At 41.0% G+C, this 21,571-nt stretch overlaps 2 protein-coding genes across 2 annotated transcripts; one reads left to right on the forward strand and one right to left on the reverse strand.

The window, feature by feature from the left end:
- The first annotated feature begins 17,797 nt into the window (after positions 1-17,797).
- On the forward strand, positions 17,798-18,759 carry LOC117612791 (DNA repair protein XRCC3 homolog). The gene has a single exon (XM_034341436.1). It carries the CDS (start codon positions 17,798-17,800, stop codon positions 18,677-18,679), a length of 882 nt encoding a protein of 293 aa, XP_034197327.1. The 3' UTR covers positions 18,680-18,759.
- A 229-nt stretch (positions 18,760-18,988) lies between these two features.
- Positions 18,989-21,399, reverse strand: LOC117612792. Its single transcript, XM_034341437.1, has 3 exons — positions 21,180-21,399; positions 20,958-21,088; positions 18,989-20,839 (listed from the first exon to the last, which is right to left on the reverse strand). Exons 1-3 carry the CDS (start codon positions 21,397-21,399, stop codon positions 18,989-18,991), a joined length of 2,202 nt encoding a protein of 733 aa, XP_034197328.1.
- Between the last annotated feature and the right edge of the window lie 172 nt (positions 21,400-21,571).

Genomic DNA, 21,571 nt, shown 5'->3' on the forward strand with positions numbered 1-21,571 from the left:
TAAAAGGGGCAGAAGTGGCTGGACTTGAGGATTTATTGAGCTGGAACTGCACTGTGATACCTGTTCTGCCTGATCAAGACTCTCCATAAATTTGTTGAGGTTGTCATATTTGTAAAAACCCAGACTCTGCTTGTTTTGGCTTTTGCTGAACCAAATTTGTAACGAGAGGAATCTCGTTTTGAATGACTTATTTCTCTAAGTCTGAACTGGAAGTTTTGATTTATAGCTGGCTTCTTTTGTGGCTCAAAAGAGCTTTTGGTTGCTTCAGTTTGTTTGAAGGTTCTCAGAGATCAAGTGATCATTTTGAGTTTTTGTCTTTGGTTGATTTTTTGTTGTTGTCTTTCTGATTGTCTTCACCCTCTCTTATATTTATAAGAAATGTTTTAGAGTAGGGTTCCTAATTCTTTTAATAATGGGTGGCAAAAATTCTCAAAAGATCTCTCATTTTTAAATGCAAAGAAAAAGGGGTTCTATCAATTCTGGCAAATAAGCCCTCAATAGTCAATTCCTAAGGCAATCACTTCCCTGTTTTTCTTGAAAGAAAACCTAACCCTTCTTCCAATTTAACTGCTCCTTGTAAGAGTTCAAATTGTGATCGTTAGTTTTGATCTTCCAGATGAACAATTCCCTACTTCCCAATTATCTTTTTTTTAGAAAATATGGCATGCTTATCCCTTAGAAATGATGTCTACTGAATTTTTCTGAATATAGAAAAGGATTCTGATCTTTTAGCCCCAGAGTTTCAGAGAAGTCCCTTTTCTAATGACCTGCTTTCATTAATTACCAATCAACTCTCTTGTGATAGTTGAAATTGTTGACTTTTCAAAGTCAGGTAGTCATGTGGGTTTTGAGAATAGACTTTCCAAAAAATATGCTGATCTTATACTCCGTGTTTTAAGATCAATGGTGAGTATTTAGATGATGGGCCCAATCCAATTCTTTCTTATCTGCTCTAGTGGTTAATTGCCATTTAATTTGGCGTTCTTTTTTTTACAACTCTGCCATTTCATAAAAAAAGTGGGCCTCTGATATGGTTTTTGGGCTTTCTCTATTTTGAATCAAAGCCCAGTCCTCCTTCATTTCTGTTTTGTAGGCCTTTCTTCACCTAGATGGGCATGTGCTTGTGGATTTCTCTTTTGGCCCAAACAATCCCTTCCTCAATTCTATCTCATGATTGAAGATTTTTCAACATCTGCACCCCAAGTCAAAATTTTCTTCAACATGCCTTGGGCATTCTCTTGTCAATTGTTATTTTGACATTGCCAATAAAAAAATTATAAAACATTCCAACGGTACCAACGAGCATGCTTCAACTCTCACCACCAATCCATATTTTTTGTCTATGTGGCATATGGGGCCTATACCTCTACGGTTCAAAAGAATGGAAAAATGTGGGGCACCTATATTTGATAATCATCTTGCATAAGGAGGCTAATCACCAAGCAATCCAAGGATCTTCTCTCTGAGCATCATCTCCAAAAAGATTACTATACAAAGAAACTCTATAATGGAATTGAGAATGTGACTATTCAACGTTGATTTTTCTCCAATTCCCTAGCAACCCCCGAGTGGAGGCTCACGTGGACAAAAGGTCCAACCTTGAGATTTTTTGAGTTTAGATGGATGAAAGGTCCAAGCTCCATTTTTATAGAGCCAGGGTGGACGAAAGGTCTAAGCTCCATTTTTATCGAGCTCATATGGACGAAAGGTCCAAGCTATATTTTTTACCAAGCTCATATGGACAAAAGGTCCGAGCTATATTTTTTTTCAAGCCCATATGAACAAAAGGCCTGACCTATATTTTTCTCAAGCTCATATGGACGATGTAACATCCCGACCCAAGTTTAAATTATTCGATAATTTTATTACTTTAATAAATTATGAAATTGCAATTTTGCCCATGGGGGTAGGGGTAATTTGCTTCATTTTTAATACTATTGCATAGATCGTGTCGAGATGAGTCCGTAGACACGTAGTGGGCTCAAATCGGAGTTAAAACGAAGAAATTACGAGCTATAGAAGCCTAGTGGCATAACCGTAAATATTTCAAAAATGGTTTTAAAAAAACAGATTTTCTTCTCTCTCTCCCTCTTCCTCTGCGAATGATGAACCCCCCTCCCTACCCACCCAACCAGCCACCGATCGGATTTTTGGTGGCAATCGCTTCATCCGGCCACCAAATTGGGTGATACCCTCCTCTTCCTACCTCCACCCCACCTCCGACAGAACCTCTGCCTGTGGCCGCTGGAAAAAGTAGAAAAGTAGCCAGTTTTAGTTAAAACTTACCGGAGTTCGTTCGAACCACGTAATCCATTTGACTATCAATCGGATATCGCATATTATGTGTTATCCGGGTTCGATACGTTCGGACCTTCGGATCAACTTCAATTGAAAATATGTTGATTTGGGCACCTCTAGGATCGTGTAGGAGTTCAAGGATTGAGAATCGGAGTCCTGGATGCTTTGATTCAATGACTTTAAGTTTGCGTTAAATGATAACCATCTGATCACGAGCGATCTGACCATTCGACTTGTACCAAAATTACAGGACATGTATAATAAACCTTTTAGAAATTTCGGATCAGAAATCGAAGGTCTTGGGCCCCGTGGGCCCAGTTGACCAAGTTTGAGTAGTTTGACCCCTCGGTTGACCGTGAGTCTTCCGAGGCAGTTCTACCCTTTGAGAAGTACAAGAACAACCTTACAAACAAATCTTGACTGTTATTTGAGTGATTTTGATTATGTTGGAATTATGAGATTGTTTTATAGTATCTTATGAAATTCTTGGATATTATTTTGATAATTGAAGTTATGGAATAAATGGGCATGAAATACTTGATTGGTGGATTGTGAAGGTGAACTGTGAGTCTCAGCTATAGGTATATATTACATGGTATCGGGAACGGTTTGGGTTGCAGTCAAAGGTCTTGATTTGGATATTATTACATGATATCGGGGAAGTGAGAATACTTCGATTTCACCATGATTTCACATGAATAGATTCAATTGCATGTTATTATCTTGGGCATGTTGTTGGATGAGATTTATAAATGTGTCTTTAACAAGTTGAAAATTTTGGGAATGACCATTTTTCAGGGGAGATTCTGCCGAAATTTTGATAGAAAGTCTCATCCTTTTTTAGTAAGTGGGGCCGACATTAGTGAAGTTAGAAATATTACAAGATTCGTCTTGGATTCTGAGTCATTTGGGGTGGGCCTTGTCAACTTGGTATCAGAGCATTAGGTTCAAATTTCTGGGAACTCCACACCTTATGTGTCCTTAAGTTTTAGCAGTGTGGTGTGAGCTATATATATAATCAAGCTCTATAGATTTGTCAAGCTCAGATGGACAAAAGGTCCGAGCTAAAATTTTTACCGAGCTCATATGGATGAAAGGTCTGAGCTATATTTTTATTGAGCCTATGTGGACGAAAGGTCCCAGCTCAATTTTTGTCGAGCTTAGATGGACAAAAGGTCCAAACTCAAATTTCATAGCGTTTAGGTGAATGAAGGGTCCAACCTCATAAAATATGAAGCTGCTTGTTTCAAGACTAACAAAAGATATGGTTTCCTTTATTTATTAAATGACTTTAATCAAAAGACTATAAATTGAAATGGCAAATTGAATCAATAAGGTACTTTTCTATGCCTTAAGACAAAAAAGAGCTTCATAATTGCTCTAATACAAAGAAAAGAGCAATAAAAGTAAATAAAATAGTGAAAACAAATGAAAGCAAATAAACAGATTGACTAGAACTACAAGTTGCCACCACCTTGTGTCGATTCTGGTTCAAAGCATAACTAAGGAACAAGTGGCAAACGAGTAAGGATCAGAATTGTGTGGTTTTGATGGATATCACAACAAGACAAGAATGCAACCAGAATGGCCTTCAACTTATGGAGTCAGTTGGCAATCGATACCAAGGAGGCTTGGCAGAGCAAATAACAGAGAGACAAGTGTCTTTGACTGAAAGATTTAGCTTTAATATAGAGTTTGTTAAAAGTTGTGTGTCTTTGGCTATGAAGCATCCTCTCCTTTTATATGCACGTAACCCTAACCTTCGAAGGAAGTAATCTCCTATTAGGTCACGGCCAACATCAGATCACAATCAATTAGATCAATCTTTCTAATTGATTGCCTTCAATACCACGCAATCCTCAAGAATATCCTTTTAATTATAGGAAATCATCATATAATAATAATTCGTTGATAATTAGCCATAAATTGGCCAGGATATTCGAACATCTAAATTAAAGCCTTGGCCATGACTTGGTCCAATAGGTCTTTAATCTCACTTGTGTAAAAACCATGCCCATCATTACAATTAGGAAACTCTACGTAATGATGCTTTTGCAGTGAGTCACAAAATTTTCAACATGAACAATATGCCCCAAAAATGACAGAATAAAAAGGGAAAGAACTTGAGATTACTTTGAATCCTTTTACTGCCTTAGCCCTATGAACACAAATCACAACGGGTTTCTTGTCAACAAAAAACTCAAATCATAATGGGTTTCTTTTCAGCCAAAAAAAAAAAAAAAAAAAAAACCAATATGAACCCTAAACACAAAATGTAATTTTGTGTACTCACTATGGGAGCATACATTTCACCGGGCAATCACAAGGCATACGTGGACAAGAAGAATATCACCTAGATAAGTAATTGCGCCTGTTTATTTGGCCAATTAATTAAGTCCAAAAATAGGGATATTATCTTTATTTGGGAATATAATCATCAATTTAGGATATTATCCTATTCTGGGGATATTATCATCAATTAGGGATTTGATTCTAATCTGAATCCCTAATTGACTCAATCTCTCAAGGGAAAGAATATCTTCCTTCCAAATAGGAATTATTCTTTGGAAACCCAAGATGGCTAGAGTCTTATAACTACATGGCCACATTCAACACACAAGGTAATTCAATACCAAGCTCTAAAACCCGAGAGTGACACCTCTCACTCTCTCTCTTGCCGCCTCTTTCTCTATCTCTTCACAGAGCTAAGTGCCATCACACATGGCTAAGGCCACCTATCTCTCCGTGTGAGAGAAAACTCTGTTCATTTTAGCTATTGCCGCATCTTTTCTTAAAGATCCAATCGAACTAAATTAGACATCGGAGGGCTTTTGGCCAATACCCATCGGGGGTGGTCTTTTACTCTTATTTGTTTCACTAGAACCGAGGAAGAGAGAGAAAGAAGCTCGAAGGGTGAAGAATCTACATGCGAATATTCTTCTGTAAGAAATTTGCACAAACATTTTGTGCTTTCATTGAGAGCACGAGTTATACTCAACACGTGCTCTTAAAACAAAGGAATCTATTTACTCCTATTCATCACTCAACCGAAGCTTTCCAGACATCCATGGTTGGAACCAAGCACACGAGAAGCAAAACCGCAGCGACGACTCAATCCACAACGGGCTCCAACGCAATGGCTTGTGGATGCAAGTGCTGCACCTCCGCATAGCTCAATTGTTAGCACCGGTCCTCCACCTCACGGTCCCGTGGCCACCACGACCTCGTTGCCACACAACCTTGCAGTCGACCCTAGTAATCCGCATCCAGATAGCCTTATAGCTGGATCCGAAGCCCACCATCACGGCAATGCAATTTCACCACCATCACAAGTTACAACCCAATCTTGGAGCAACGTCATTCATTCCCTCATTTGCCACCGCACTCAACATACGCTCCCATGTACACCTCCAATGAAACTGTAGCCCGTGTGCAATTGGGCTCCACGCAATTCTCTCTTCCTGATTCGCAAAATCAAGTAGACCTTGATGTTAGAGTTAGCTAGCTGACTCAATGCCTAGGCGACCAAAACAACTTGGTTGGACAGCTCCTCAACCAGATTGACTTGGTTCGAGACCTTGGCCTCAAATCGCAATGCCAAGAGAGAAGGATGGATGAACCACCCACAAGCAGTTCGAGATGTCACATGCAGGTAGAGCAAGGGCAAGCAGACAAGAAGAACAATAAAAGCTTGCTCAGCACATTGGCATGTCGCAAAGCATCAGTAACTATCAAGGTTGAGTCTAACGATCAACGTGCATGAAAAGTTGGGCCTACGATCCAATGTTCATGCCTACCTGGGCCCACAAAGAAGTGTTCATAAGAGGTAGGCCCTCATAGAGGTCAATCTATCAACTCTTATCATGAGATAAGTGAAGAAAGGCGCTCCGCAGCCCACTCCTGAAGAACTAATTGACGTCGACATGCAGTAAAGAATCCTTCGCAGGCGCAGTCCACCAATATGCCACATAGGTAGGACAACCAAAGAGGTCACCCATCACGAGTCAACGAAGAAGTTAATCAATAGCGCCTGCAGAGTGAGAAAAACCGGCATGAACTGCAGCTCTTACAAGTAGAAGACATTGAGAAACTCGTCAATGACCAACTTTGAGACTTGAAAATCAAAGGAGATTCATAGGATGCCCTACGCAGGGAGATAGACCAAGTGATTCCGATCCCAAGAGCCATCACTTCACACCATTTAAAGGGGATTCCGATCCAAAGAGCCATCTCAAGCACTTCAAGAGTGCTATGATCCTATAAAAAGCTGAAGACATGGTGATGTGGAATGTGTTCACAATGACCCTGTGCGGAGCAACCTAAGAATGGTTTCATACCCTGCCGTTCGAGTTGATTGACAGCTTTAAGGAGCTGACCCTCGTCTTTTCCAAGGAGTACTTATCAGACGATCAAGAAGAACCCTAATCACCTACTCAACCTGAGCAAGAAGCACAATGAATCCCTTCGAGATTACATCAAGAGGTTCAAGTCATAATAGGCAAACATCGTAGGATGTGACGACCGAATCGCGTCCTAGGCCTTTAAGAAAAGCTTGCCAATTGAGCACAACTTATATCGCGAGTTGACTATCGCTGGCTGAGGTCTTCGTGACCGCATAACGCTACTCGCTCTAGGAAGAAGATCGAATCGTCGCCAAGAAGTCCACCAGGTAGGCCAATCAACCGACCAAACAGGCAGGTCAGAGGAGTGACAGATTCAACAACAAGTGTAGTGGCAAGCGTAAGTCGCAACCCAAAAGGGACGTTCTAGCAGATGAGAACTACACCAAGTTCTTTATCCCCACACATCAAATTTTAGCCCAAGTGAAGGACAAGCCTGAGGTGAAGAGACCACTGCCCATAAAAGGAGATCCAGCTAAGAGGCAAATCAGAAGGTACTGTGCCTTCCATAGGATGCATGGGCATTACACAAATAACTGCTTTGCTTAGAAAATGCACCTTGAAGAACTAGTAACAGAAGGTCATTGCATAAAGTTTGTAGCAAAGAAGGCCATCTAGCAGATCAAGGACCACGATGCAGCCAAGATCCTGACCGATTTAGAGGAATCCCTCTTCCCAATAGCAATCAAAGAGTTAGGACTAAGTCGAGGGAATCTATCTAGAGGTCTCTCCTAAAGAAGGATGGTAGCTCGAAGAGGAAGTTGAGCAAGTACCCCTTGATCTTGACAAGCCATAAAGAAAAGCTCGGATCGGCTCCTTCCTAAGCCTAGAAGAGAAGGTGGAACTGACTACCCTCCTCCATAACAACAACACTGTATTTGTATGGTCACCATTTGACATGCCCGAAATTGACCCGGAAATCATTAATCATTGACTGCATGTCAACCCAACCAATAAGCTAGTGGCGTAGAAGAGACGCAACTTCGCTCCCGAGCAAGTTGCCATTATTGAAACCGAGATCGAGAAGCTCTTAGCTGTCAGTTTCATTAAAGAAGTCTCCTACGCATACTGGCTAGTAGAGTGTTTGCATCAACAACACCGACCTCAATAAGGCATGCCCAAAAGACGACTTTCCACTGCCATGAATTAATTAACTCATAGATTTAACTTATGGTAATCAACTACTTAGCTTCGTGGATGTCTACTCCGGCTACAATCAAATCATAATGCATGAAGAAGACTTGGCAAAGACTTCTTTCATAATCGAAAGAGGCACATACTGCTACAAAGTCATGCCTTTTGGGCTGAAGAATGTCAGAGCAACCTACCAAAGGCTTGTGAACAAGATTTTCAAGGAGCAGATAGGCAAAACTATGAAAGTTTACGTAGATGACATGCTGGTCAAAGCTCCCCAATGAGCGGACCACATCGTGAACCTTTTCGAAGCCTTTGGCCTACTCAGAAAATGCCATATGAAGTTGAATCCAAGCAAGTGCACATTTGGAGTCTCATCCGACCTATTTTTGGGATACTTAGTCACCCAAAGAAGAATCAAAGCACATCCCAATCAAATCAAGGCCATCCTCAACATGAAATCACCTGCCACAATTAAGAAGATACAAAGTCTAACAGTAGAGCAGTAGCTCTCAACTGAGACAGGACAAAGAGAGGACAAAGAGAAAAGTGGGACTAAGAATTTGAAATCTCTTTCAAAACTTGAAGACCTACCTCACTTCATCTCCCTTACTCTTCAAAGCATTGTTTGTCTACCTAGCGGTGTCTAACTCAGCAGTCAGCTCAGCTTTCATCCGATAAGAGCTGGGGGTACAACATCCGATATTGTACACATCAAAAGCCCTCATCGATGCAGAGACTCGCTACCCAAAAATGGAAAGGCTCATTTTTCCCCTGTAATTTTCGCGAGAAAGTTAAGACCCTACTACCAAGCGCACAGAGTAATCGTTATGACAGAATTTCCTTTTAGATTGATTCTTCACAGCCCCGACGCTTATCAGCGACTCATACAATAGACTATCAAACTCAATCAGTACGACCTCCTCTACTAGCCAAAGATTGCTATAAAAGCCTTGGGTTTAGCAGATTTTGCTGTAGAGTTTACTCTAACAGCTGAAGAAGTGAAGTTGGTCATAAAAAAACAAGGAAAGTTCGAGAAAATACGATACCTCCTCTGTAGATCCAGACCTGCCCAAAGACATATGGAAATTGAGCATAGACGGAGCATTGAATCACAAGGGAGCTGGAGCAGGCGTTGTCATAGTCACCCTAGAAAGAACTTTGTTGGAACAAGCCATCACACTAGGCTTCCTAGCTTCAAACAACAAAGCAAAATACGAGGCATTGCTCGTCAAACTGCACTTAGCAAAAGAACTAGCAAAACAACCGAGAATGATCCAATACCTCGACAAAGTCCAAGTGCTTTTGAAGGAATTCTCTACTTTCAATATCCAACAAGTTTCCCAGGCTGAGAACACTCATGCAGATACATTGGCAAGCTTAGGATCAACGTTGGACACCCAATTCAAATGCTCCATCTCGGTCGAGCACCTTGATCGGCCAAGCATCCAAGAATTAGAACAAGTAGACTCAATGCAGATTGATGGGGACCCTAGCTGGCAATACCCCATCATCGACTACTTAGCAAATGGAAATCTGCCCCAGGACAAGTCCGAAGCTAGGAAGGACCAGCAAAAAACTGCGAGATACTACATGCAAAACAACAAGCTCATCCCTATATCATACTTCGGTCATCATCTCACATGCATAAAGTACTCTCGAACACTTGAGGTACTCTGTAAAATACACGACGTCGAGTGCGGCAACCGCTCTATAGGCATGTCACTCGACCAGAAAGCTCTAAGGATAGGCTATTTCTAGCCTTCCATGTGCCATGACTCCACGGAGGATGTCAAAAGATGTGATCGATGCCAATGATACAAGCTGGTTCCTAGCCTGCCTGCCAAAGTGTACCATCCGCAAAATAGGCCGTGGCTATTCATGCAATGTGCCATTGACTTAGTGAATCGCATGCCACTGGCACTTGCCAAGAAAGACATGATCGTCGCCACCAACTACTTTACTAAATGGATTGAGGTCGAAGCTCTATCATCTACTAAAGAAGCCACTGTAGAACGATTTGTCTGGAAGAACATTATCTGCCGATTTGGCTGCCCACAGTCACTGGTTACCAACAATGGGTCACAATTCATTGGCAAGCAGATCACCGCCTTCCTTGTAAAGTATGGTATCAAGCAACACATGTCCATTCTGAGATATCCGCAGGGCAATCGCCAAGCCAAGGAATCCAACAAAATTGTATTGGATTGTCTAAAGAAGAGGCTGGAAAGCATCGAAGAAAAGTGGGTAGATGAGCTCTATGGAGTACTATGGGCTTATCGAACAACCAAAAGGAGATCAACTGGTGAAATCCCTTTTGTCCTTAACTTACGGAACTGAGGCAATCATTCCTTCGCACATCATTGTCCCTTCTATGAGCATTGAGATGGGCAATATTGTTCAGAACTCCGAACAAATGAAGGTCAACCTCAATCTACTTGAGGGAGAATACTAGATAGCCATTGTCCGAGTTGCTTCTTACTAGCAATAGTTGAAGTATTACTACAACAAAAGGGCTAAGGTCAGACAATTTCAACCTAGCAACCTTGTAATTATAAAGGCTTTCATTACTGCCCAAAAATAAAGATCAAAGAAGATGAAACTCGATTGGGAAGACCCTTACGTGATCAGCCGGTTTGGGGGCAGAGGAAGCTACATAATTGACACCTTAGAAGGGAAGGACATTCCAAGACAATGGAATGCCTATTACCTTCAAAGATATTACCCATGAAGCTTCAGCCTATCGGATCAGTTCCTAGCAGATGACTGAGCCCTACCCACTTCTGAGGAAGAGAAGCAACTACTCATGATTTCAGGTTATTTATCTAGTTATTTCCATTTCAAACAGCAATGTAATCATACAAGCATCAATACAAGTTCAATTTTTCATTCAAAAGAAATGTCAAAAGAAAGTAGCTATTTAAAAGTGTCCTAAGGGAGACACATTCCATAAAACATCCTAAGGGAGATGCAAGCTCATGTTTAAAAAAGTCTTAAGGGGAGCGCAGTCCAAAAACGTCCTAAGGGAGACATAGGACAACGTTCAAAGCATCCTAAGGGAGAAGTAGAAGAGCACCGATCAAGCAAGTGGTGAGTAAACATTTAAATATCTTAAGGGAAATGCACATCAGAGACACCAACTAGTCGCTCATGCAGTTCACAAGACACAATGCGAATTGAAGTTACAGAAATAATTGAAGTTTTCATAATAAAGTGACCAACCGGTCAGGTTTAACAGAAAGAAGATGGTCAAATAAGACCAATTATTGCAAATAGGGAAGCATATTACAAAACTTGAAAAGATAAAGGAGTCTTCATCTACTGCGAGATTCCGATAGGAGACCCATGGTCAGCGACCTCTTTGGCGTCTGCCTCAACATCATCCTCCTCAGCTATATTCTCATCAGCACTTGCTCTTCCGCTGCCTCTATGTCCACAACATTGATCTACTCACTTTGAGCAGAGGTCATGTCAGGGAAAAACGTCTCGACGTCTTCATCTACAATGGAATAACAAGGAGCGACCCCACTCTTGCAGTCCAAGTAACCCGACTAGTATGCGTGAATAACAACCTCAAACTTGGATTGCTCACCAGATTTGTGATAGGCTTCAAACTCGACTAGAAGCTTGCAACTATGTAGAGCATCAACAGAAGAGTTGAGTTCACTATCTTTTTTAGCAAAGGAACTCTTCAGCAAAGACATGCTCTCCTTAATTTTCGACATCCTTATTTCATGGCGGACTTGCTCGACTAAGAGCTTGCTAGTCATATCAACATTCTTCTTCTCCAACTCACTGAGCTGAGCAGAAGAAAGGGCAACAACAGACGAATTCCCGATGGCCTCAATAGAAAAAAACTACTTCTTTTTGAAAAACTGACAGCCGCTTCCTTTTGTTTCTCCAAGGAAAGATTTGAGAACGTGCCAAGATCAATAGATTGATGTATATGATCAACCAACTTGACACAAGCGAACGAGCTCGACAGAAAGTTCGTCTTGAATAGATTATACACATATGCATCCACTGCAGAGTTGGACTTGTCAACCTTGGGACCAGCCGTTCAGGCTTCCGAAAAACCCGCCCAAGTAGATGACTCTCTGGCCTTCTTCGCCCCCACCATCCTTGCCTCCAAAGGAGTCAACGACTCCGAATCAACTCCATGTTTGACTACTCATGGCTTGACAACGAGATTGTGATGGTTAGGCGGAGGAGAAGTCCTCCCAGTTCAATCTTCATCCCTTGATTAGTGTAGATGACTCAAACTTAAGAGAGGAATATCAGCATCTCTTTGCTTCTCGGCAGGTGAACTGGTTCAGGAGTAGACTTCTTTACAAGGCAAATTGCAAGTTGTGAGCTTGTCAGTTAGAGACTTGAGCAGAATGTCCCGAACATTTTGCATGCCACCAATCTTCTTACTATCCACACTAACAAGGTGCTTGAACCTAGCAAATGACGAAGAAGGAGCTTCTACTTGAGTCTTCTCAGCAGACGATGCCTCTTTCAAAGAAGACTTGATCACAGCAGAAAGAAGTCTTGGCTTCTTTCTCAGCGAAGACACATCCCTTGCCCGCGAGGTTCTTGCATCAGCCTTCCACTTTTAAGGATGTTCGGTCCAAGACTCATCCTATTTGATGGGCAGATCATTCGAGTCTGGGCCATATTGCTTCCATTTCTCAACATCCTTAAAGGGGGTAGACCACCATCTTTTTCTTGATACTCACTCAATAGCCAGCACTATTCGAGAATCCTCGCTGGGATGTTCAAGGCCCTACAGACCTTAGCCATGTCCAGCCCGAGATCTAGTTTTTTGCATATGTCATTCTTTGCAAGCAGAATACATAAGTTAGTTAGTCACACATCAAAGAATTCAGACAAAATTGAAGCAGATGAATAAAATAATGACATATCATCGCAGTAGGTGACATGAACAAGCCGACCATCGCCGACCTCGCCTTCCCACCCTCCGCTAACCTCCAACACATCGGCGTGCCATACTTGATCTCCTTGGCTAAGGCTGTCAAATAGCTTGGCTTGGCTTGGCATATATAAACCTGGGCATACTTCTCGTAATGCCTCACTTCGAAGAAGTAGAAGAACTCTCGCATCGTCAAATCCAGCTTGAAGAAACGGTTCAAATTCTCAAAACACATGATGGCCCAATAAACGTTCGGAGTACATTGGCTTAAGGCACACTCCATAGCGCTGAACACCTTCCTGAAGAACTTTGACAACGGGAACGTTGAGCCCAAGGAGAAATAGAAGGGACGGAATGTGATAATTCTAGCATTTGGATCATTTGGGTCCACACAAGGCACATCGTAGGTCAAAGACTCCGCCAGCTAGACGTGCACGTCATCAGGTATGACAGAAGCATAGGTGGCACGCCACTTCTGGAAGTGAGCTTTAGACTTAACGTGATGCAGATTAGCCACGAATCTTTTCTTGTGCACCTTGGAACCACCTCATATGTACAAACGCATTTGCAAACTTGGTGATTGGCTACCATCATCAGAAGACATGACCAGTGAATAGTTGTAAAAAAGGTAGAAAATTGCAAGTCAGATAGCATGTCAAAACCCTAAGTTGTGGCATTAAAAAAAAAACAATTTGCCAGCACCGCCCCAAGCCGCCAAATCGGCTTTGCCCAAGCCGTAGGAAGTAGCGAGCACCCATGCGAGCTCTAGCTCGTTGACAACTCAAGCCAAGTCGCTCCAGCCTAGGCCTACAAAAAAATTAAAAATAAGCGCGGCCCAAGCAGCCAGTTCCGGCCCAGGCTGGAACGAAGCCTAGACCAGAGCTAGCGCACCTCCCAGGCCCCCAAGACACGGCCAAGTTCCATGCAGTAACCCTTTAGCTAGGTTGTGATGCAATCAACTGGTCCCGCTGACTGCCACCAACAGCCACCGCCGCTTAAGTCGGCACCAGTCACGGTGACAACCAGCCAGCCAAAGCCAACTGATCTTCGTCGCGAATATATATATATATATATATATGTATATGTATATATGTATTCGACCTACCTTGGTGTGCATGAAGACTCCTCTCCTCGACAAGTAGTATAATTATCTAAGATCTCTCGCACAAGCTAGAAAGTAAAGAAAACAAGTTTGCAATTCGAAAATGAGTGAAGAGAAGCCTTATATTTATAAAGGTTAGGCATCCTAGCTCAAGGAGGAATCACAAGCCTATTCCCATTGGGAGCCCAACTCTAAGAAGAAGTCAAAAGCCTACTTCAAGTAGGAGCCGAACTTGCAAAATGAGCCCAACTAAAAGAAGAAAGCCCATATGCAGTTGGGAAGCCTGAATAATATTTCTCATCTCTTCCATGCCTTACAAGCACCATGCAGAAGCTGGAGGACGCATTTGTGGGAGCATATATTTCACCGACCAATCACAAGGCTCCACATGGACAAGAAGAATATCACCTAGGTCAATAACTGAGCCTATTTATTTGGCCAATTAATTAAGACAAAAAATAAAGATATTATCTTTATTTGCGAATATAATCATTAATTTTATGATATTTTCTTACCATCAGTTAGAGATTTGATTCAAATCTGAATCCCTAATTGACTCAATCTCTCATTTTAAGGGAAAGAATATCTTCCTTCCAGATAGGAATTATTCTTTGAAAAACCCTAGATGGCTAGAGCCCCATAAATACATGCTTCCCATAACTTGGCCATGAATATCGCACTTACTCTCCCACCAATCCGTTGCCTTTGACATATATTGGAGGTGGTGCTTGACGGCAGAGATTTTGTCAAGCGGATCATTGCTCTCAGCCTCACTTCCAGATGAAGTGGGATCATGATTGGGAGTCCGAGGTGGAGATGGGAATGGCACATGCCGGGCTGGTCCCCCGGGTAACTCACATGCTCGTTAGGAGGGCGTACATCCGACATGTTGAAGTATTACTGGGGACAATTCACAGCTGTTGCCTGCAACAAACAAAATAGAGGTACATTCAGTCTCCAGTTGTAAACGACTATATGGTTAGGTTGAGTGGAGAATATTTGCCTTTAAGTAAGACTAATTACCTTTCCCGTTAAGAAGGTGCCTCTGTTGCAGTTCTATATAGGAAGGTTCAGTTATATGTACGAACTTATATGAAGTATATTGGGTATTTTGTTGGTGCATTCAATTGATGGGATTGCAAACTACACCATTAACTCCTTGGCTGTAATTTACAGCAGTACAACATTACATTAACAACAATAAAATTGGCTTCCAAACGACAAAAAACCAAACCTTAATGGGAAATAGGAAATTGTGGATTTGAACCCAAAATAGGACTATGTAACTAAGCATTTATTGCGAATTTCAGAACAGAAAATTGGAAAATAGCAAAATAGCAAAACAGGAAATATGGAAATTTGGAAATTTGGAAAAGTGAAAAGTTAAAACTTGGATATGGGAAATAAGGAAACTTGGAAAATTGGAAATAGAAGAAAAGGAAAATTGGAAAATCGGAAATGCGAAAAAATGGAAAGTTGGAAAATTGGAAAATTGGAAATAGGAAATAGGAAATAAGGAAAAATTGGAAACAGGAAACTAGGCAATAGGATAAAATGACACTTGGAAAATTGGGAAATTGGAAAAAGGAAAAAAGGACACTTGGAAAATAGGAAATTTGGAAATTGGAAATTGGAAATTTGGGTAATTGGAAAAGAAAGCAACTTGGAAAATTGGAAAATTTGAAATTGGACAAAAGGAAACTTGGAAAATAGGAAAATAGGAAAACATGAAATAGGAAAAAAAGGAAACTCTGAAAACATGAAAATTGGAAAATTGGAAAATTCGAAATAGGAAATAAGAAAAAAGGACACTTGGAAAATAGGCAAATACGCAAATTGGAAAATTGAAAATTGGATAATTGGAAAATTGGAATATTGGATAACTGGATAATTGAAAAATAGGAAATAAGGCAACTTGGAAAATAGCAAAATTGGAAATAGAACAAAAGGAAAGTTAGCAAATTGAAAAATTGAAATAGGAAAAAAAGGAAACTTAGAAAATAGTCCAATTGGAAAAAAAAAAAAAATTGGATAATTGGACAAAAACTTAAATTTTGAAAAATGGAAATAGGAAACAGGGACACATGGAAAATAAGAAAACTGAAACGAATTGAAATTGTGGAAATGGGAAATAAGACAATTACCATATTGGACAATTTTAATTACTTTCTGAATTAGGCAAAGTAGGCAACTTTTTTTAAGTACATAATGGGAAAATGGGAACATTGAAAAATTGGAAAACTGGAAATAGAACAAAAGGAAACTTGGGAAATTGCACAATAGGAAAATAGGGAATAGGAAAAAATAGGCAAAAATAATGAAAAATTGAAAAATTGGAAAATTGGATGACACATGGAAAATAGGAAAATATGAAAAATGGCAAAATGGAAACGAATTGAGATTGGTGAAATGAGAAATAAGACAATAACCATTATTGGTCAATTCGAATGAGTTGGTGAATTAGGCAAATAGGCAACTCCCTTATTTCAATGACATAATGGGAAAATGACCAAGTTGGGAACGTCCAACATACAAATATATTACAAAAAGGCATAAAGTCAACCTGGGTAATAACTCCCGCCCATACTATCCCGCCCAATACTATCCCGCCTAACACTCCCGCCAATCCCTCCCGCCAATTACTCCCCCTAATCCCTCCCGCCAATAACTCTCTGACTTACTGGTTTGGTCATTAAAACCTGCCTATATTAATCAACCCAGCTGTTTGAAATGAAAACTTCCATCACATTAACTGCTGCTTACAGCCATTACCTTCCCCACTGATTTCACTCACATCGCATTTAGTCCCCTTTTGTTCCAATTAAGTTGTACACCAGGCTACAATAAATATCAAAGACCATGGACCATAACCTCACACCAAACCCAACGCTTTCAATTACTGAAGGAGGGGAGACTGAAACACAAGCCAAGTCACCCAATTCACTCCCTGCAGACTTGGTCCATGGCATGCAGCAATGTCGAGGCAATACCATGTTTTGGAAAAATCTTCATGCAGACATAGTTTCAAAAATTGTGGAGGGCCAAGCTAGATGGGGTGTCATAAAAAACCGCACAATTCGCTCTCGTTATCATGCGCGCATGCATCTCCTACATATAAAGAGAATGAAAGAAAAAATTGAAATTGCCCCTGCCACTGCAATTATGGTATTCAAGGAATCAGAAGCAATGGCCAAGTTGAAGCAAGAACAAGTGGAAAGGGGATTCGAACTATTTCGTAAATTTGCAAAAATAGTGGATCCGGCAGGAAACTGGGCCAACATCACTGTGGCCGGGGTCATGAATTTCATGGGTCGCGGTCACCGCACTTGAAGAGTATGCAACTTCGAATTTGTCAACAGCAGGGAAATGGAACTATGAGGTGGCGTATTTTTGTATTATGTAACGATAGGGGTGGCCTGTTGTTGTATTATGTAAGTTTGGAAATAGGATTTTATGGAATGATGAAGCCTCATTTTGTAGGGAAATGGAACTATGAGGTGGCGTACTTTTGTATTATGTAACGATGGGGTGGCCTGTTGTTGTATTATGTAAGTTTGGAAATAGGATTTTATGGAATGATGAAGCCTCATTTTGTATTTGTGCGTATACAGTTTATCGGTCTCCAGTTCTGTGGCGATATAGCAGCAATAAATATACAATAAACATGCGGATAGTGGCAATATTATGTCAATATCAGTACAATAGAGTGGTGATAGAGTTACAATATGATCCTATTACAGGACGTACTGCATCAGAATATGTTTTAAATTATATGGTCCAAAAAAATACTAATAAATAAACAAAAAAGTAATTACAACCTGGAAAAAGGATGAATTAAACATCCCTTAAAAGACAGATGGCCTACAGTACAGACCTTCAAAATGAACTCTATATATATATAATGCATGCCTTGTAGCACCATCACATCCCCCCCTAAATTACACAAACATGACACCCCAAAACCTCATGCTCCTTCCTCTTTCAACCCCTAAATTATCCATTGGATGCCCAATACTAGATCACTGCTTGGGGGGTGGGATACCCTGCAACTCCATAACAGAATTAGTAGGGGAGAGTGGTTCTGGGAAGACGCAGCTTTGTCTCCAACTTACGGTACGAGCTCAGCTCCCACCCTCACATGGTGGACTAGGGGGCTCCTCCATCTACATATTCACAGAATTCAGCTTCCCATTTCGTCGATTGCAACAACTAGGCAACCTTTATCATGCATCATACCCCAACTTAATAAGGTTGGAGCCATTGGAAGACATATATGTTCATGGTGTTCATGATGCTCAAGAACTCATCCATGTCCTTGGAGACATAGAAGCATTTATTGCCATTGATCACACCCGCCTACCTGTGAAACTCATTGTCATTGATTCCATTGCTGCATTGTTCCGATCACAGTATCAGACAACACCGGCAGATTTGAAACGGCGGTCTGAAATGTTCTTCAACATATCTGGGACATTGAAGGGTTTAGCAAATAAGTTTGGGTTGGTGGTGGTTGTCACCAACCAAGTGGTGGATTTTATTGGGCCACATGATGGAGTGAATGGGGTGAGGTTGGGAAACTTGGAGTCCCTGGACACATCAGGCAGACGGGTGAGTCCAGCTTTGGGACTGGCTTGGGCACATTGCATAAATTCAAGAGTGTTCTTGGCAAGACATGAGCAATCTATTGAGGTTGACATTCGTAATGCTCCTTCAACAAGTATATGTAGTCAAACACATAGGACATTTCACCTTGTATTTGCCCCACATCTGGCCTATGCATCGGCCGAATTTGTAATAAAAAAAGAAGGTATAGTCGGAGTATCACAGTAACTGTGTAATATAGGAATTCTAAGAACTTTAATGTTTTGGATCCATTTGGAATTACATTCCAGTCCCTTTAATTTCGCACTCAAATTATAATTGCAATCAGGAAGCAATACCAGTACAATAAAAGGTCAATATAATAGCAATCTGTCAGCAATACAGCATGCTGTAGCAATGCAACCCAAATCAGCATGCTGTAGCAATGCAACCCAAATAATGCAAATTTAAAAGAATTCCCATTCAACATAACACGAAACCCACCACAAATAAAAGTTGAGTTCACATGACCTACCAAAGCAACACAAATCTTATTGTCTAAGATACATTGCGCAATGGAATATTGTTTTTACAGGTGCTTTTATTGTGGCCTGCGGAACCGCACCTTGAGCACTTTCTTCTAATGGTGCCCTCTCCTTGCGAGGGAATTCTTAACTTCTTTCGTCTGCCTGGCATGACCCTTGCCATGGGAGGCAGCACAACTCGACTTCGAACATCTTCAGGAGTATCCCACATTCCGTGAGGTTGTACCGGGTAGATGCTATCCGAATAAGCATCCATCCAGGTTTTCCGAGTGTAATACCGAGAAGCCTTTGCATATACACTTACTTTCAAGAAGCGGCAAACTGCAACTACATGCTTGCAAGGTAGCTGCTCAAGCTGAAACTTTCTACAACTACAACTGTTGTTCGTCAAATCTACGAGGCCGTCCATATCACCGTCCAAAACATTATATTGTGCATTATTAACTTTAACCACATTCATCCTTGCAGCATCCTCCAACCTGTTCCTCAACTTCTTCTCTCCAAAATTGGGGCACAATGTTGTTGTGCAATTCAAAGCCAACTCACGACGTTCGGTGAACCATTTCACAAGGAGATTAACAATTTCCCCTATCAAATGAACCACTGGCAGCATTCTTGCAAACCTAAGGACTGAGTTGATTGACTCCGCAATATTTGTTGTCATTACATTGTAGCGGCGTCCATCCATGTGAGCTCTAGACCACTTATGTAACCCTGCCTCTTCAAGATATTGAGCAACATGTTCCTTTCGCTTGATCTTGCGAAAATGACAATCAAATTCAGCAATGGAATAAGATTTCGCAGCCTTCTCAAAGTGCATAAGTATGTGATCACGCTTTTTCAACTTGCAAGTGCGTTTCATGTTCCCCTTCATATGATAAAAGCATATGCCATGTTGTGCAGTTGGAAAAATTTTGTTCCACACATTCTCTATGCTAACATTGCGATCAGAAATAATAACAAGATTGGGACACTCACCAATGGCTTCATGAAGTTTAGTGAAAAACCAATGCCATGATGCATCCGTCTCCAAATCCCCGATCCCAAAAGCAAGAGGATATATATTTCGATTACCATCGAATGCATTTGCTACAAACATAACACCCTTGTACTTGGATTTTAAATGAGTGGCATCCACGGCTATAACTGGGCGCATGGAAGAACGGAACCCTCTAATACATGCGCCAACCGCCATAAATAAATACACAAAGTGATTGTTCTCATCAGTTTGGATGTGTGTTTTTGTGCCGGGATTCATACGCTCCAATTCATAGCAATAAGCTGGAAGGATATAATATGCCTCCTCTGCTGATCCTCTAATGGACAATAGAGCTAACTCCCTTGCTTTCCAAGCTTTCGAATAATGGATGGTGCAACCAAAGTTGTGTTTCACATCTCTCATAATGTCACTTGGTGTGTATATTGTCCGACAATCCTTCAACTTCCTTTTAAGTGAAGTGGCTACAAGTGCTGCGGTTGCTTGACGATGCTTGTCACTTACAAACCTCAAATCACATTCATGGACAGTTGTACACCTCACAATCATGAAGTTGTATTCTCCAATTCTCGATGCTCGGACCCGCCATGGGCATGGACGTTGACAACAAACCACAAGCAACCTCTTAGTGCAAGAGAATTGCACCTTAAATTCAAAGTGGCCTCTTAATGCCGTCAACCGTAACTCCGTCAACAATGCTTTCTTACTAGAGAAAATTTGCCCAACTGTAATTTTCGGATTCCAATCGCTTCGTGAAAACCCGCTGTCCAAATATGCTTCTTCATCTTTTACACCGACTGCATTATACCGATTTTTTTTCACCCATTTGACTCCAATAATGTTGACGAGTGGGTTCAGATTCTCCTCCTAAACGCATTTTTGGCAACTGGGCAGCTGTGTTCAAGCACCCCAAATTAGGAGGGGCAGAGTACACTGACACTTCATTTCTTTCAGTACCATTATCACCACCATGCATCTCCTCCACCTCGCTAAAATCAATCATATCCATAAAATCTGTCCCTACTTCACCTCCCAAATCAGTGACATTTGTATTATTCCAAGTTACTTCATTGCTTTCAACAATGGCAACTGAAGAATGACCCATCCGACTACTATCTGTCGTGATATGCATACTATGAACTACATCATTTGTCAGTCCTTTATCTTCTATACTCACGAGTAAGGGAGCTAGTTTTGAAGGTGTTACCTCGGAATTGTACTTCATAAAAAAAATTGACATCATCATCGTCCTCAATCTTTATGTGCTTCCACTCATTCGAGGCCACCAAAACTGAGAATTTTAAGCAAATCTTGTCTTCCCTGATGTTTGTATTACCAATCTGATGCACACGGTCCAACAGTTCAGCAAATTTGATGGTCCGTGGAACTATTAAGCCTTTTGAGTCACCCCCTTCGTATTTGCACATCTTCTTCGAGGTGACCCATTTTCCATTGTAGCACACGAGAATAACAATTGTCTCCATTTCTGACCATGACAAAACAACATTTCATTAACACAATAATATAACCACAATAANCATACAATACAATAGCAATATAACCACAATATAATAGNAATATAGGAGCAATATAGAGGCA

This window comes from Prunus dulcis, unplaced genomic scaffold (assembly GCF_902201215.1).
Source record: "Prunus dulcis unplaced genomic scaffold, ALMONDv2, whole genome shotgun sequence".
NCBI lineage: Eukaryota > Viridiplantae > Streptophyta > Magnoliopsida > Rosales > Rosaceae > Prunus > Prunus dulcis.

Coding starts and splice junctions, on each gene's coding strand:
- LOC117612791 (XM_034341436.1), top strand. CDS start 17,798: ATGACACCCCAAAACCTCATGCTCCTTCCTCTTTCAACCCCTAAATTA.
- LOC117612792 (XM_034341437.1), bottom strand. CDS start 21,399: ATGTGCAAATACGAAGGGGGTGACTCAAAAGGCTTAATAGTTCCACGG. Junction 21,089..21,179: donor TTATGAAGTACAATTCCGAG/GTAACACCTTCA, acceptor ATATCACGACAG/ATAGTAGTCGGATGGGTCAT. Junction 20,840..20,957: donor ATATGATTGATTTTAGCGAG/GTGGAGGAGATG, acceptor AAATGCGTTTAG/GAGGAGAATCTGAACCCACT.